Source organism: Mangifera indica, chromosome 8 (genome assembly GCF_011075055.1).
Source record: "Mangifera indica cultivar Alphonso chromosome 8, CATAS_Mindica_2.1, whole genome shotgun sequence".
In the NCBI taxonomy this organism is placed as follows: Eukaryota; Viridiplantae; Streptophyta; class Magnoliopsida; order Sapindales; family Anacardiaceae; genus Mangifera; species Mangifera indica.
Window position 1 is genome coordinate 7,853,673 of NC_058144.1, and position 16,665 is coordinate 7,870,337.

The window sequence follows — 16,665 nt, forward strand, 5'->3', positions numbered from 1 at the left end:
AAATAACTTGTTAACTCCTTAAACTGTTAAACGCGTTTTGAGTTATAAAGCCTAAAAACAAAATCATGATAGACTGTGTATCCAGAGTAGACAATATCTTGACAGTGGACCGAGTTATTACCCCATGTATGTTACAAGAGGGCTGACAAATCTACAGATCTCATTAGTGACCTATTGTCATGCATATATCTCGACAACCAAATCAAAGAAGGAAGGTTATGCAACGATCTTCCACCAATCTCTTCATCTTATTGCACGATGAAGTGTCTCCCCAGAGTTGCCTGAGGCCTGAGCACCTCACGTCGTAGTCTAAACTTAATGGAATTCAAACCTATAATAAGAGTGGATTTAACAAGCTTGTAACAATTATTTAAGCGCATAAAAAGAGTGGACCTAACAAACTTGTAACCATTATTCAAATCTATAATAAGGGTGGGTCTGGCATAAAATTTTAAAAAAAATTTCGGACTTAGAGTAACCTTAAGCCTACCTTTAAAGTGCCTAGTTCTGCCCCTAAACTTGATGGAATGCAATACAAGGAACCTTGACATTTCTAGGTTGTCATGAAAGAAGTTGAAAACTCAATTTGCAATGAGTTCTATTCCATTGGGTTTAAGGAGGATTAGTAGATTTAATGGAAATGTCTCCTCGCAATTGACCTTACAGAAACAGCTAAATTTAAAAAAGAAAAAACAAAACTAGTGGTTGATGTTGAAATTGCAAGGTGGTGTGGTGATGATTGCAAGAAGAAGAATGAGTTTGAGTATGAGGGATGGTGGGGGAGCTTAGGTGCCAAATCGTAATCAACTGGCCAAATATAACGCTGGTGACAACAACTTCAATCTAGCTTGGTCAAACACCTAACAAAAAACACATTGGTTAGCTTTTGTACACACCAAAATGGAACCTTTTCAAATGTGATTATATTTGAATCACACTAAAAAATATGTAATCATATTGAATTACATTTGAACTAAAACAAACTTAACCGATACATATTTTAATGTAATCCAAAGGAGGGATTTTTTTTTCTTTTCAAAATTGAGTTTTAAGCGAAAATTTATCATTAGGAGTTCAATTCCTTAATAACAAATGTACAGTAAATCTTTTTTTTTCACCTACCAATCGTTTATGCTTTGGGTTTCTAAATAAGGATGTGTCAATTTTACAACACTATATTGTAGATGACATAATAGTACAAAGGTGAGTTTATTTCCAATTTAAAAATTATTGGCACCTCACAAGTTAAATATTTATAAAAAATATATTTAATACTAAATATTTTCATTAATTTATTAAACACTTTAAAAATACAAGTCAATAAGAATGTGGACAACGGAGAATTTTAAAAAATTAATTATTAAGTGATAAGTCGCTTGGACTGAAGCCCAACTCACTTTCCTCACTTGGGTCTGGAATTATATATGGAAGTTGATATGGAAGTACTAAAAAGAAAGAGGGGAACAGAGCACATGGAATCATTTTCAGTTCTTTTTTCATCACCAGTATTCCCTCAGTTACCGTAAAACAGAGAATCAGCAAGTTTTCAAATCTCCAAAGTTCATCGGCAATGCTTAGATTTGCTAAGAGACGAGGAAAAAAAATGAAGGAGCTGCAGATGGTCAAGCTTTGGGAAGGATTTCAGTACATATCATGGTATGTCCATGATATTGGCTTTTTTAAATAATATATACAAATTTTCGAGTCCACTCATAATGTATAATATTTAATCTTATGATGATATATCATATATGTATCTATTTATGTATTCAAAAGTGCATACACGTAACATTACTCAGTTTAAAATTCATTCGTAGAATGACTCTGGCAGTAATAATAAGGAATTTTTCATTTAAGGCAATGTCCATGTCAGACAGACACCCAAAGCTATCCACCACAACTGCTACCCGCCCCCTGCCCTGGCAAAACTTAATGACAAAGCAGATATACACATTCATTAGATTCTCATTCATCTCATAACCCATCTCACCAAGAAATGCTGCTTTTTAAAATTCTCACTACCTAAATTAACAACTATAATAATAAAAAAACAAAAAGTATTAAAAGAAAGGAAAGAACTCCCCTCTTAGATTGCAGGTGAATTAAGTGAGATATAAATTTCATTACCAAATAATCAATCAATCATAGTTGGAGAACAGAATGATCTTAACATACTTTCCAAATTTCAATCCCTTGCAATAAGATTTAAACTAATCTATAGAATGGATACTGACTACAAACTATTATAATACTTGGAGACAAAACAAACAATACATAAAGAAAAAAACAGAAAGAGCTTGCACCAAACCGCTCATGATTTCAGTTAGACTCACAAGATTTTTGAGTCTTTCAATCCATGATGTACCACAATACTACAATTTGTTCCTGCACTACTCCATGTGATCTTGTCCTGACACATGAAAACAAAGATGTCTCCAAACCATGGAAATGTAAATTTGAGAAAGAGGATAAACTGGTTTTTTACCAACACGACTTTCTTCGTTGCTGCAGATTATGCGGTGCAGCAGCCAGCCTTTTTCACTGCAGATACATCATCTTTAGTGCCAACATTGATAGTTTGTCCCTTGGGCAAGGTTGCTGGGTCATCGCCAGCATCAAGAGCCTTCCGGCTGACAACATGATATATCTGAGTGAGTACCTCAGTGAAGGCATTTTCAACGTTTAGTGACTCTAGGGCAGAGGTTTCCATGAAAAAGGTATTTTCTCTCTCAGCAAACGACTGAGCATCCTCGGTGGAGACTGCATGCAAATGACGTAAATCTGCCTTGTTTCCCACAAGCATGATCACAATGTTGGAATCGGTGTGATCTCTAAGCTCCTTTAACCATCTCTCCACATTCTCAAATGTGACATGTCGTGTAACATCGTAAACAAGCAGTGCGCCTACTGCTCCTCTGTAATATGCACTAGTGATTGCACGGTACCTAATAAAAGATTATTGAAATACAAGTTCATTTCAACATCAATGAAATGATAAAAAGATTTATATTGTACAAATCCATTGAGCAAACATAAATAGCTGTCAATGAAGAAGAGTCGGAATGCCAACAAGGGAAATTTGTACAAATCAGTTAAAAAGAAAATGAATCCAATCAAAATGCATTAATTTCTCTCATTAACACTTATAATTTATTTTTCTGGTCAATCTCTTTCATTATCTCAAAATGGAAATCAGTATTGGTGATAATAGATTAGATCTTAACCAAGAAGAGTGACAGTGATACAGACGCCAAAATATGCACCTCATTGTGCAGATCAAAACCTAACACAATTGGATTTATCTATGAAACAAAAATGTAAAGCTAGCATAAATCACATCCAATCCAATTCAGGAAAAAAAAATCAATTAAAAAAAAATATAAACATAAAACGATAGGCATGCGATAGTTGAATGACAATCCAATCGGCTTTAGTTGCATCATGAATTTATGAAACAAAGTAAGAAGTAGGGATCTCAGATAACAAGATCTATAGATTTGAAATGAAAATGAGTAAATAAAAACAAAGAAGAAAAAGTTACCGTTCTTGGCCCGCAGTATCCCAAATCTGGGCCTTGACGACCTTGTCATCGACGCGAATACTGCGAGTGGCGAATTCGACGCCGATGGTGGATTTGGATTCTAGACTGAATTCATTTTTAGTGAATCGAGACAAGAGATTGGATTTACCAACTCCAGAGTCGCCAATCAACACCACCTTGAACAAGTAATCGTAGTCATCATCAGCTCTGTATGCTCCCATTTTATGCTTTTCCGTTTATCTAAATAAAAACTTGTATGCTATTTTTAGTAAGCCGTACAAGTAATATCAACAACTGGAATGGATCAAAGAGATCTATACATTTTTTAGTTTGAGTGAAAAGATAGAGACTCGATTTGCAGAAGGAAGAGAGGCACTTACTGGGAGCCTTAGATTTTCAAAGCTTTTAATAATATTACTTCCCACAGATTAACTCAAATTGCTTATTCCTTAAAATAAAATATTACAATATAAACAACTTTCTACTACGGAATCTTTAGGATATTTACAAATCTTGCCATAAATCGCGCTACCTTTCTTTCTGTTGTCAAATCAAATTTTAAAATTCAAAACAATAACCAAAAATATATATATATACAACATTATAAATTATTATTTTGAACGGATAATTAAAAAAAAAAAAGAGAAATCGGGAAGGACATATTTGACATTAGCCATTACAAGTCTTCGTTTAACTTTTGTCAAAGCCTATCTCCCTGTCATGCCAGAACAGTATGATTTCAATTCCGCCAGAATAAGCAAGTGCAATTAGATGGAACTGAAATGACTACCCCCAAATAGTCATACTCCAAGATCGAACTGAAAATAAGCAAGCGCAATTAGATATAATCTCTAGACATACTCTGGAAAACATGATGCATAAATCCAGTTCCTTGAGTGTCATTCTGAACACACTTGTGTGACCATCAGGGGCCTTGAAGCACGTAACAGACAAGAAAATTGTATTTTTGAAGGATAATCAAACACTCCCTACAATTTGGGACGAAGTAAGCAATACCAAAAGAAATGGAAAACAATCGCCAGTATTCCAGAATTATGAACCAGAAACAACAAAGCAGGTAACCGACCGACCTGTGTTGGCCTCAACCTTAATTATCAATGACCTCACCTCCCACCAGATTTTGCTTAATCGTTCTTTGCGGAAGGCGGGATAGCGAGGCCATAGGGGAAGTCAAAGACAATCAATCATCAAACTGAAATTAGCATTTGTAAAATTACACTAAATGTGTGAGAAGGTAAATAAAATTAACCCAAAAACATACAGCTCAGGAAATATGTGGATATTTTTTATATTGAAACGCAGAAAACTCAACAGAAGAGGAAGAACAAATAGAGGTTCCAGAAAAAGTTAACATCCAGCAAAATAATCTGATTCTTGCTACATTTTTCAGCAGGACCTACTACATCAGAGCACTGGCACTCATCAACAAAATTTGAAATTACTTCCCTAACAACATAAATCCAGAAAATAAAAACAAAAAAAAAACAAACACCCTTTACTGTAAACAATACTTTCATTCGAGAGTAAGTTGCATCCCATATATGCATACAAACTTTAATAGATTACAAACTTCTAATCTCTTTTTCAAATCAATATTAATATTATGAGGTTTCCAAAAATTGGCTATCTCCTACTACATGGAGATTTTTTTCACTGGACAAAAGCAAGCAAATGACATGCATCATGAATATGGAATGAGAGAAAACCATTGCCTTAATCAGGAATCTTAATTTTGGACATGACTTTTGGTGGTGAGACAAAAAGCTCAAATCCTTCATGTCACATAATCCCAACTAGTATACCTACCTATTAACGATAAAAGTACAAATACAATTTGCAGAAATTAAAAATAATAATAAAAGAAGCGAGAGACAAGAGGATCAATTCATGGCTATACATTTCCAGAGGGAAAAATGAATAAACAAATTCAATATTAAGAGATACAAACCAAGTTGAAGTTTGCCCCTCCCCTGAACCTCATATGTTTCTGCCAAGCCTGGAAGTGCGTTTATGGCAAGGTTTGTTTCATCTCCAGCCATTAGCCGATCACCAATTTTCACTATAAATTAACGAGAATTCCATCACCTCAGATGGTGGCAAATTGAGATATACATATATCTTAAAGCATTTTGGTGTGGAAGAGACTTGTGCAATAGGCAAAGCATCACAGGGACATTTTTGGTTCAATTTCCCAACAGCAGATCAGCAAAAATTCTTGTGCAGCCCAGCATGAAATCAGTTGAAACATATTGCAAGGGTTTACATACAAGTTTGGGAATGGAAGCTGCAGTGATGTTATCTATGAGGCATTTCTAAGCCATTGACATGTAAAAAGAATTACATACAGTTTAATTACAAATCTAGACATCATAAAAAAAGAATTGTTTTAACGTTAATTCAAAATCATATTGTAAATCAAACCTTAGAGGCGACAGGGTTACCACGTTCATGCTCGAGGCTGATGGAGTCCATAGCGCGCTCGTGCGGGATATCAGCACCGCACTGTTGTAAAAGTCTGTCAGTAAACGTAGCCTCGCCGTGGTCAACGCGCGCTATAAATGCCACGTTGCGGATGCGGCTAGGGTCCAGAGCCGGATTTGGAGATAAGGCGGCATTGGCGGTGGTGAAGAAAAAGCGCGCAGACGACAGATAGGATTTGAGGTGTGAATACATGATTTCAATCACATGGCATCACTCTTGAAGACTATTTTTATGGTTATTAAGTTTGCAAGGCCCAGTTATAGATTAATAACACTGGACCCGCCCCTACAGTACAAATTTTCATCGTCTTTCTGCCTAGTTTTCATCCTTTAAAACGGATTTGACGTTTCAAATTTACCATCCATGCATCCCTGTAAGTGCAGAGATTTTATTCATTGTTAACTCGCAGATGATTAAGGGCAAACGCATGTTCTTTATTTCATTCTCTTTCTTGTCTGCAATTCATCAATTTTTTAACAGAATTTATGGATATTTTGCATTAATGTTATAAGCGAGGCCAACTACTTAGATCATTCAGATACAAAGTATTCCAGAACTTGAAGAGTTTTCAAGCATTTATTATTCTAGTTATATATAATCTTACAAGATTATCTTAAAGAGCTCTATAAAGAGAGCTCACATACTCGTAGAGTTTGACAAAATTGCCTCAATAATCCATCAGGCAATATAGAGAGACAGGAAGCTAGAAGAAATAACAAAATGGAAGAGAAATGGTGGGTGTGTTACATATATGAACTTAAAAGATGAAATTTGATTTCACAGAAACACACATGGCCTTGTCTTTCTCCGCTTCTTCTTGGGTTTCGGAGGTTGCAAAACCACCTTGATTGCAGCATCAAATACTGTCTTCACATTCTGCATCATCACGGCAACTGATGAATAACAGTGGAAGCTCAAAAACAGAATAAAATAATAAATTACTAGCTTGACAAATGTTGTGATTAATTTACTATGACTCTGTTTAAGGCCCCTAACTAATTTTCAGGCGAAATTGTTGCAGATAATGACAAAAGAGGAGAAAGGAAATTGAACAATCTTCCATGGTGAAGGTTAACTTGTTTCTTTTTTTTTCCGCAATTAAATGGGATCATGTCGTTCAAAATAACTTTATCACTATGAAAATTCAGAACTGTTTTGAGATGGTAAAAATTTTCCTTTTTGATTAGAGGAAAAGTTCTGGGCCCGAAAAATAATTGCTTTGCTTTTAGAAGCATAAACATGCATATTCTTTAGCTTGAAATTTTGCATTAAAAATTTAATTTTGATGATAAGCTCGAGAAAATTAACCAAAGTACCTGCTGAGTCTTGGAGCTGCACTCTAAGTAAACAGCAGCACCGATCATCTTCTTCAGTTCTTCCCCCTGCTCCGAATTAAAAATTGTTCGTTATGACATTGTTGAATACGGATTTTAATTAATTGTATGCTTTGATTTGCATGTATGTTATTTCTATAAGAGACATACCTGTGCTGTTGAGATCGGAGTAGCTCCAGGATGATCGATCAAGTACTGCTTGTCCTCTCGTAAATCTGTATGAAATTACATCAACAAAAAGAATACTGAAATCTCATAGTAATAAAAACTTAATTTCAAGCTACTAGCAATTGATTCTTTCCTACAGGTAGAATTGATGCTTACCCATTTTTGTTCCTACAAGAATGACAGGCACAGTTGGGGCATAATGCCTCAGCTCAGGGATCCACTGTGTGCCAAGAAAATTGTAATGTGTCAGATTTCAACAAAGTGAAAACAGAAATTAAAAGTTAAAATGAGTAAGTAACCTTCTTTGAAATATTTTCATAGCTAGCTTTGCTGATGAGAGAAAAGGCCAACAAGAACACATCCGCACCCCTGTAACTCAAGGGCCTAAGCCTGTTGTAATCCTCCTGCCCTGAATACACCAACATATTTTCACGAATTATAGGAGGTATTTATGGCCGTCTAATTTAAGGAAAAAGCATAACAAAATTACTGAAGAAAGCTAGCTCAATTCTCACCGGCGGTATCCCATAGTCCAAGGTTAACCGTGCTGCCATCCACCACCACATTAGCACTAAAATTGTCAAACACCGTGGGCACGTAGTCCTATCAGAAGAGAAAAAGAAGAAAACAAACTCAAATCGAGCAGCAAGAGTATGCAGATAAGAAGAGGAGGCGAATTAAACATATGATAAGAAATTCATACCGTTGGGAAGGTATTGCTAGTGTAGGAGATTAGCATGCAAGTCTTGCCAACAGCTCCATCGCCGACAGTGACACACTTGATGAATCTAGCCGTGCTCATTTTTTTTTTTTTTTGGATAATTTTAAATTCTCTGTTCTTGATGATTAACCCCTTTTCTTCTCTTCCATTAACACCAGACCAGTCTCTTTGTCACCTTTAACTTTGAAGCAAATCTTGAATGTAAAAGACAGTAAAGGAAGCTGGGAAAGAGTTTAAATTTGAATAGGAAAGGAGGGAGGGGTGAAGATTAGCATTTAATAAGGTTGAAGAGGCTTGAATTAAAGCACCCAACTTTAGCTTTACTATGATTGGCAAATGGCTTTCTGTTTCTTTAAGGGGAAGGACAGTCACAGAGTCTAAAGAGCAACAAGAGATTTGTTTGGTGGTAGTGTTAGTTGGTTAAGTGTTAGACAAGGGAGATACTCAATCATGAATACTTAGAAAACTAAACATGACTTATTTATCCATAACTAATCTAAGAAAATTTATATTTTTATATTTGCAAGTCATACTCATTAGGGCATTGAATTTTCCATGCTATCCACCCCACATGACTACAATTTACACAAAAGCAATCGTAGACACCATCTCAAGCCCCTGATTAACCTTATTTGGGATTAGGGATGGATACAAATCGGACAAAGCCAAAATACTGTTTAGTTCAAGATCGATTCAAATAAAAAATAGTTTATTTAAATTCAATTCGAGTTTATCAAGTCAAAATTAAGAGTGGTTTAAGTTCGATTATAATAAAAATTGATTCAATTTGAGTTTGATTCAAATAAAAAATAGTTTCATTCAAATTCGTTCAAGTTTATCAAACCAAAATTAAGGGTGATTTGAGTTTAATTAGAATAAAATTGATTCAATTCGAGTTTGATTGGAATCAATAATTTGAATTTATAACTCAGTTCAGTTTGAATTCATGATTCAAATTAATGGTTTGATTAGTGACTCAAATTCATAGCTCGAGTTTGTGGTTCATTGACAAAACAACATCATTTATCTAAATAATATACAGAATCACGGATTAGAGCTATGAATGTAAGTCAAACCGAATCACGAATTTAAACTATAAGCTTGAACTAATCTAAACTATAAATTCGAACTGAATAAAACTATAAATTTAAACTATGAATTTGAGTTATAAATTTAAGTCAACCTCAAATTAAACCAAACTAAACAACTTCTGACTTTAGTTATGTTTGGATCTAGTTTAAATTCAAATCAAACAAATTCAAATCGAATTGAGTTAGTTTTCAACACCAAACTGATTTGTTATGAATCCAACATTGCAAAATGGGGTGGCGATTGGAATACATCCCGGCCATGAAAGAGTGTGTCTACCTGTTCAACTCATAGGAAGCAAAGATCTTTCTATTTAGATATGATGTGAAAGATAAATGGATTTTTTGTGATGGCTCTTTCCGTTAAGGTATTGCTCTCAATGATGTAACGGTGTCACAGGTGGGTCTAATATGGACTGTGATTTTTGGAGAGTTTCTGTTAATAATGGGTCAAAATTAATTATGAGAATTTAGTAAATATATTTCATTTCCTTAAAAGAGTGGGATAATAATATCAATATCCCTAAGATTCTATTACTTAAAATTAAACCTAGTATTTCCAAACTAAGTCCAAGAAACAGGAAGTAGGCAGACCTGACCTAAAGCAAATAAAATCTGTGGTGTCACGTGATTATTTTCTATCACGTAATTACGGTATCTCTGACTCCTTCTTGCACTTAACATTGGGTGGCAGGCATCTTTGATTTCAATTCTTCTGGGGTAACAGGACAGGGATCTATAGTGGGCCTCATCATATAAGTTTGTGGCCCAAGTTTTATTATTCACATGATGTACCTAACGGACTAACAGCATCTCTCTTTAGATTAAAATCCAATGACTTATGACATTTGAATAATAATATAAGTTGTTATACATTAGTAAAGTGAAACACATTCGATAGTATATATGATCTCATATCAAATTTAAATAATATTATATATAAAACTAATAATATATCATCATATGATTATATATTTGAAGATAAGAAATAAACGAACACACAATCATATAATTATATGTCATTGATTGTATATAAAATTGAGCATATAATTTTATTGATCAAATTTCAATTGGGTAATATCCATGTTGACAAGCTTTTGTATTGAAACGAAAAACATTAATTTTTGTTTATTATATGTAACCTATATGACAACTAATTATTTTTCTTGATATTTATAAAATCAAATCGACTGTCAAATCAATTAACTTTTTATTTTATGATTCGATCAGTTCAATCAATTATTTTAATATAAACCACTTTAATTAAATGAATGATTGAATTAATACTTTATAATATTATATTATTATTTCATTAATTAATATGAGTTTTATCTATAAAATATTCTCAAATTTACACTATAAATAATGAAGCTTTAATCAATCCACATAATGGTAATACAATACACAATATTAAAATATAAAAAATATATGTAAAAAATATTTAATTCATCATGAGTTCTTGACTCTTAAGAGGTTTCAGATTTGCCCTCTGTAGTTTTCGTATGAGATTTGACTCTTGAAATATGAGAACCGTGTATTCATTTATAGAGAGAAGTTTGAATCTAGTTACAAATTTTAAAACTTTTAAGTTTTAAGTTTAAATTTTGAATTTTAACTTTTCAATTTTTGTAAATTTTAAAATTAAATAAAGTAATATGTAAATAGTTAAGTTATATGAAATGGGATTATTTTGGGTTTAAATCATTTTCTCAGTTAACCAGTTTTTATTGGATTTGATTAACTTTTTCAATTAAACAATTATAATATATAAACTATCAAGTTAGATGAAACAAGAATTTTTGGGTTTAAACTTTTTTTTTTCGTTAATCGGTTTTCATAAAGTTTGACTAATTTTACGTTAGTCAATAATTAAATAAAAACGAAAACTTACCAAAAAAGAAGGAAACCGAATTAAGAACTAGTTTTTGGTTCAACAAGTTGAATCGGCTAATCCAATCTGATTTTGATTAGACTGATTTTCCTAAAGATAATGAAATATTTTATGAACTTGTGTAGTAAGAGTTGTAATTTGTAAACAATACCCATCAAATTCAGAAAGCATTTGTTAAGGAAAACTGAAATTGTAGTGCAGAATAAAGGAATTGTGCACAACTGTCAGACTTGATTTTTTTACCATACTAATAAGCTTTATTAACTAACAAGATTTGGTCAAGAAGAAAAATTAGATTTGTATTCTATTAATACTAGATTTCTTTCTTAATCAAACATGATATTATTTCTTTCTTCTCCAATTGGCTTATTCCTATGATCTACCTAAACCCTAATCAACTGATCCCCTGACAATCTTTTCATGCCCTAATAGACAAACTCTTAACTTGTTCTTTGATTCATCTTCTTGTTTTCCTTATTTTGTTTATGCAAACACCGTCTTTTCATTCCCACCAAAATAATACTTGTACGTAATTAAGGTTTGTGTATGTCGCTCAACTTGTTTGTTTTCTTCCTTAATCTATATTATATATTCCCCCGCCTGTGTTTCTCTTGAAGTCTTCCTTTCTGAGGATAATGTTTGGTGTCTGTAAATTTCACTATAATCTATATTTTGTTAACATCGTTACATAAAAAAGTTTGTGTCTTTATTGTTTTTGTTTTGAAATAATTTCTAGGATGCAAAGGAATAACAGTAACTCCGGTGGTACATCAAGTGTTCATTCAGCATGTGCTGCATGCAAGCATCAAAGGAAAAAATGCAACGAAGAGTGCAAACTGGCAGCCTATTTTCCGGCCGATAGAAGCCGGGAATTTCAGGCGGTTCACAAAGTTTTTGGAGTGAGCAACGTTACAAAGATTGTGCATAGTGTTGATGAAGAAGAGAGACCAAAAGTTGTAGATTCACTAATCTGGGAAGCCCTTTGGAGGCAAAAGAATCCAGTTTTAGGCCCCTATGGGGAGTATAAAAGACTTTGCGAAGAGCTTAAATTATACAAAAGCCAAGCCATGATGCAAAACCAGAACCAAAATCATCAAATAGTGGCTGGCCAAGGGGGAATCCTTTTCCAAACCCCTTTAACTGGATGGAATAATGGAACAGATAATGGAATGAATATTGGAGAACTAGTGGTTAACAATAACACAGGGAGTTATATTAATCAGGATATTGGAAATTCCATGATTGAATTGGAGACTAGCTATGGTTATCCTCCTCAAATTGTGCAAAATCCATCGAAATTAAAGCAAGAAAGAGAAGTGGGTGGTGTTGTCAATATTCCCCTACAACAGCAGCCACAACAACACTCTATAACTAGAGGGTTTAATCAGCAGCAATACTACATTTCAGGTCATTTTTTATAATTATTTACTGATGAAATTTCTTGTTCTTCCACTTCTGTGTTTTATCAATGTCCCTAAATCTGTCCTTCCTTTTAATAGGTCCATTTAGTTAAGTTTCAATGGGAAGATGATGGAGAGCAGGCTCTGGGAAGACAAGGCATGGTTCATATACACAAACACATAAATATCATATGATATAGACTTGTTTCTTATAAAGTAAATTAATGGGCTATAGTGACTTTTCTTTTCCTTTCTTATTTTTTTGTTCTTATTGAATCATTTATTTATTCCACTTGAATTACAAATTTACAACAGGGAAGTTTTTCATTTTTGATTCAGTGAATTTTGACTAATCATTTTGTTTTAAAAGAGTTAGTGCTTACCATATATATACTTAGGAGGCGTTTAGTTGAAAGAAATTAAAAATTAGTCTGATAATTTATTTTTTATTATTTACATTACTTCGTTTATTTTACAAGTAATAAAATATTTTAATAATATTTTATTATCAATTATAATGTAACATATAATATAAGAGGTAATCTGATTACCATTTTCACCTTAAATATTAAAATATTACTAATTTAACCTTCATTTTATTATAACTATATCTTTATTTATTAATTTTTTTAAGGTAAAAATAATCTCATTTTCAATTAATATAAGAAATAACATAAAAATATTTTAGAATAATTATATTGAAGGGTATTTATATAAAATAATATACTAGTATTCTTTTATTATCTCTAACCAAACAAAATAATTATTTATATATACCTATTTTTACTAAATTTTATCAAATATATTAATAATTTATATACAATAATCCTAAAGGAAATAAAATATTTCTTAAATCAAATGCCCCCTTAGGAAAATCTTAATAGAATAATAATGCATTCTTATAGAATTGGATATTAGAGATTAGCAATAAATTTATTGCTATATGCTTATGCCAATTTACCTACCTTAAGGGAGCGTTTGGTTTGGGTAATGTTTTATTACCAAAATAGAAAGATGATATTAAAAATATATTACTTAAAAGATTACTGGGTATAAATGATTACTATATTTGATAAAATTTGATAGGTATAAATAATTATTGTGTTTGGTTAAAGGTAATAAAAGATTACTAGTAAATAATTTTACTTAAACGCCCTTGAATATAATTATTTTTAAATATTTTTCATATTAATTAAAAATAAATTTATTTTTGTCTCAAAAAATTAATAAATACTAATATAATTATAATAAAATCAAGATTACCTTGATAATTTTTAAATATCTAAGGTGAAAGTGGTAATCAGATTATCATATATATTACCTGCCACGTCAATATAGATAATAGAAGATTACTGTAATATTTTATTATTGACAAACCAAATAAGGGAATAAGAGATAAATTACTAAGGTAATCTTTAAAACTCATAACCAAACGCCCCTAAATAATTGCTTCTTAAAAGATTATGATTGTCTATGATGCATGTATATTGATGGGTGCATAATGAGAAGAAGAAATTGAAAGTTGAATATGATGAGAACAAGCAACTGGAATTTATAGAAGAGAAAAATCTAGGCATGCTTATCCCTTTTAATTTCTCCATACACCTTGAAGAATGAAGAACTCTTAAACTAATTCTGTTCATTAAAAGCCCGGTTCACAATTCAATTAATGGGTTAGGCTCAACTCAAGATAATATTCTTTTCCATAAATTTTAACACAAATTCTGAAAGTATTTGAAATTAAATCTAAATTATATTACATTTAAAATATACAAATTAAACAGAATATTAGTCATCTATAATAAAGATTATTATATTTTAATGTAGGGTGAATGAATGATATTTCTCAAACAAACCATCGTCTCCTCTAAAATTTTATTTTTTTCACTCATCATTCAAACTTAAATATTATTATTTACATCCATAATGTAATAGTATAAACTAACTGATTGTCCTAGTGTGTTTCAGAATTGCACAATTTCAGTATGACTCAAATCAGAATTGATGGTAAGATTATAGTTTAATCATACTATTCTAATTATCGTAAACAGTATAATCAATTTGATTGCACTGTTTACTGGAGAGTGTTTGTATAACTTATAGTGCCTTTTTTTTTTAATATTTTATTTTTTACATCCTTAGAACGATGGCTCTGGCCAAAAAGGTCTGTCATGTTTTAATTTACTCACAGCGGCAACTGCAACGTCCAGGTTTGTTTCCACATTGGTGGGCAGGTACGATAAGAATGGCCGAGCAGCTAATCTTAAATCTCCGGTCAAGCCTAATTATTATGCAAAAATGTTACAGCCTAACCCCGACACGGTTTGATTAGTCGATGAGAAATTCCTTTAAACTTGCACTGTTATGACAAATCTAACTTCTGATCTTACTACATTTGGCAAAATGAACTTAAAGCGCCACATGTCATGTCAACCATCAAACCCATTACTAAACAAGTCCACACGGAAACCACCAGATTTAGCTTAACAAAATAGTAAAATTATATGCATAATTTTTAATTTTTCTGTATATATAATTAAATATTATTTTATTTTTAATTTTTAATTATTTAAATATGTGATCATATATTATTAGTATTTATATATAATAAAAATTATACATGTACTACTAATTTTAATAAAAATGTCAGAAATTCATAATGATGGAAAGATATTAGTAGTCTGCTTAGGCAATTTTTATTCTCGTTAATTCATACTTATTGCAATATGATATATCAGAAAAGAGATGCATGGGCTGGTAGATCCCCATCAGTTGATAAGGAATAAAATAAACAAAGGGAGCAAAAACCACTGCGCAAAGTTTGTGTATTTTAAAGGCCAAAAGACTTATTCCCCCACCCAAAGTTTATAAGCTATTAAAATTAATAAAAAAAGATTAATTTCAAAGATAAAATCGTCATTTAATCAATAATATATTAAAAATAATAAAGTATCATCAATTTCCTCTTTAAATTTAGAAAATTAATAATTATTTTAATATTAAAATTTAAAAAATCACATTTTTCCTTTGTTATATTTCTATTTTTTCGTAAGTTTTCTCTAATCATCTCTCGCTCTAGTGACTTTTTCTCCCTTCTTTGAAATCTTCATCTTTGACGAAGACTTCAGAGAATGGGAAAAAGGGAGAGAAGGTTGTCGAAAGAAAACAAGGTTGCTAAAAGAAGATACAATCGGAGAAAACTTATTGAAAAATGAAAACCTAATAAGAGGAAAATAAAATTTTTTAAAGTTTAATTCTTAAAAAAAATTATTAGTTTTTTAAATTTAGTGGAGGCATGAATAATATTTTATTATTTTTAATATATTATTGATTGAATGATAATTTTATTTTTAAAACTAATTTTTTTTATTAATTTTAATTATTTATAGATAAATTTAAATTTTTTAATATTTAATCTATAATAGTTGGGCATATAACAACCCTAGGTGAGAATATGACTCTAGGCCTATTTTAAAATGTAGTTGTTGGAGAATCACTTTGGAAGAATGCGTGAGGGAAAAAGCAAGGTAAGCAGACATGCTCACATGCAATTTATATATGTTATACCAAGTGTACTTGTTTTGTAAGATGCTTTACTGCCAGGGCACTTCAGAAAATCATAAATAATTTAGAATCTAAACATAAAAAGTAATGAAGATTAGTGCCCCCCAAGTCGTAGATTAAAAAAACAAAAACATTAATTCCAGATTAATGATGATAGTGATGGAAATTGTTTAGAAAGGCAAGTAGCTAGCTAAGGAAGGACATGTGGGTGTGGTTTGGGGACAAAGCAAAGGAAGCTTAGAGCGTGCAAACAATTCACATGCCTGCATACATCGACATGACCCTTTACAATCCCCTATTTCTTCCTTTCACAGCTCATCTTACTGCTATTTCTTTCTTTTTTTAAGTTAATGAATTGTTGTTTGTTATTATAATATGGGACAACTCTTCCTGTATATATGCTCCATTGCACATGGGTATGCCTATTAAATAACATATTAATCATATATTCACTAC

The 16,665-nt window shown here is 31.8% G+C and overlaps 3 protein-coding genes across 4 annotated transcripts; 1 reads left to right on the top strand and 2 right to left on the bottom strand.

Moving 5' to 3' along the window:
• Nucleotides 1-2,098: 2,098 nt before the first annotated feature.
• On the bottom strand, nucleotides 2,099-3,978 carry LOC123224279 (ras-related protein RABA1f-like). Of its 2 annotated transcripts, XM_044647897.1 has the most exons (3): nucleotides 3,542-3,978; nucleotides 2,486-2,945; nucleotides 2,099-2,410 (listed from the first exon to the last, which is right to left on the bottom strand). In XM_044647897.1, exons 1-2 carry the CDS (start codon nucleotides 3,760-3,762, stop codon nucleotides 2,513-2,515), a joined length of 654 nt encoding a protein of 217 aa, XP_044503832.1. In that variant the 5' UTR covers nucleotides 3,763-3,978; the 3' UTR covers nucleotides 2,099-2,410; nucleotides 2,486-2,512. The 2 variants fall into 2 exon arrangements, with proteins under 2 accessions (XP_044503832.1, XP_044503831.1); XM_044647896.1 differs by having other exon boundaries at nucleotides 2,099-2,945.
• A 2,613-nt stretch (nucleotides 3,979-6,591) lies between these two features.
• On the bottom strand, nucleotides 6,592-8,739 carry LOC123222749 (rac-like GTP-binding protein RAC2). Its single transcript, XM_044645682.1, has 7 exons — nucleotides 8,249-8,739; nucleotides 8,061-8,148; nucleotides 7,845-7,954; nucleotides 7,702-7,765; nucleotides 7,528-7,592; nucleotides 7,360-7,425; nucleotides 6,592-6,919 (listed from the first exon to the last, which is right to left on the bottom strand). The coding sequence occupies exons 1-7, from the start codon at nucleotides 8,345-8,347 to the stop codon at nucleotides 6,821-6,823; spliced, it is 591 nt and encodes a 196-aa protein (XP_044501617.1). The 5' UTR covers nucleotides 8,348-8,739; the 3' UTR covers nucleotides 6,592-6,820.
• Nucleotides 8,740-11,982: 3,243 nt separating this feature from the next.
• Nucleotides 11,983-12,666, top strand: LOC123223490 (LOB domain-containing protein 2-like). The gene has a single exon (XM_044646650.1). The coding sequence runs from the start codon at nucleotides 11,983-11,985 to the stop codon at nucleotides 12,664-12,666; it is 684 nt and encodes a 227-aa protein (XP_044502585.1).
• Nucleotides 12,667-16,665: the final 3,999 nt, after the last annotated feature.

Coding starts and splice junctions, on each gene's coding strand:
- LOC123224279 (XM_044647897.1), bottom strand. CDS start 3,762: ATGGGAGCATACAGAGCTGATGATGACTACGATTACTTGTTCAAGGTG. Junction 2,946..3,541: donor GATACTGCGGGCCAAGAACG/GTAACTTTTTCT, acceptor ATCTTTTATTAG/GTACCGTGCAATCACTAGTG.
- LOC123222749 (XM_044645682.1), bottom strand. CDS start 8,347: ATGAGCACGGCTAGATTCATCAAGTGTGTCACTGTCGGCGATGGAGCT. Junction 8,149..8,248: donor CTAGCAATACCTTCCCAACG/GTATGAATTTCT, acceptor CTCTTCTGATAG/GACTACGTGCCCACGGTGTT. Junction 7,766..7,844: donor ATGAAAATATTTCAAAGAAG/GTTACTTACTCA, acceptor CTTGGCACACAG/TGGATCCCTGAGCTGAGGCA.
- LOC123223490 (XM_044646650.1), top strand. CDS start 11,983: ATGCAAAGGAATAACAGTAACTCCGGTGGTACATCAAGTGTTCATTCA.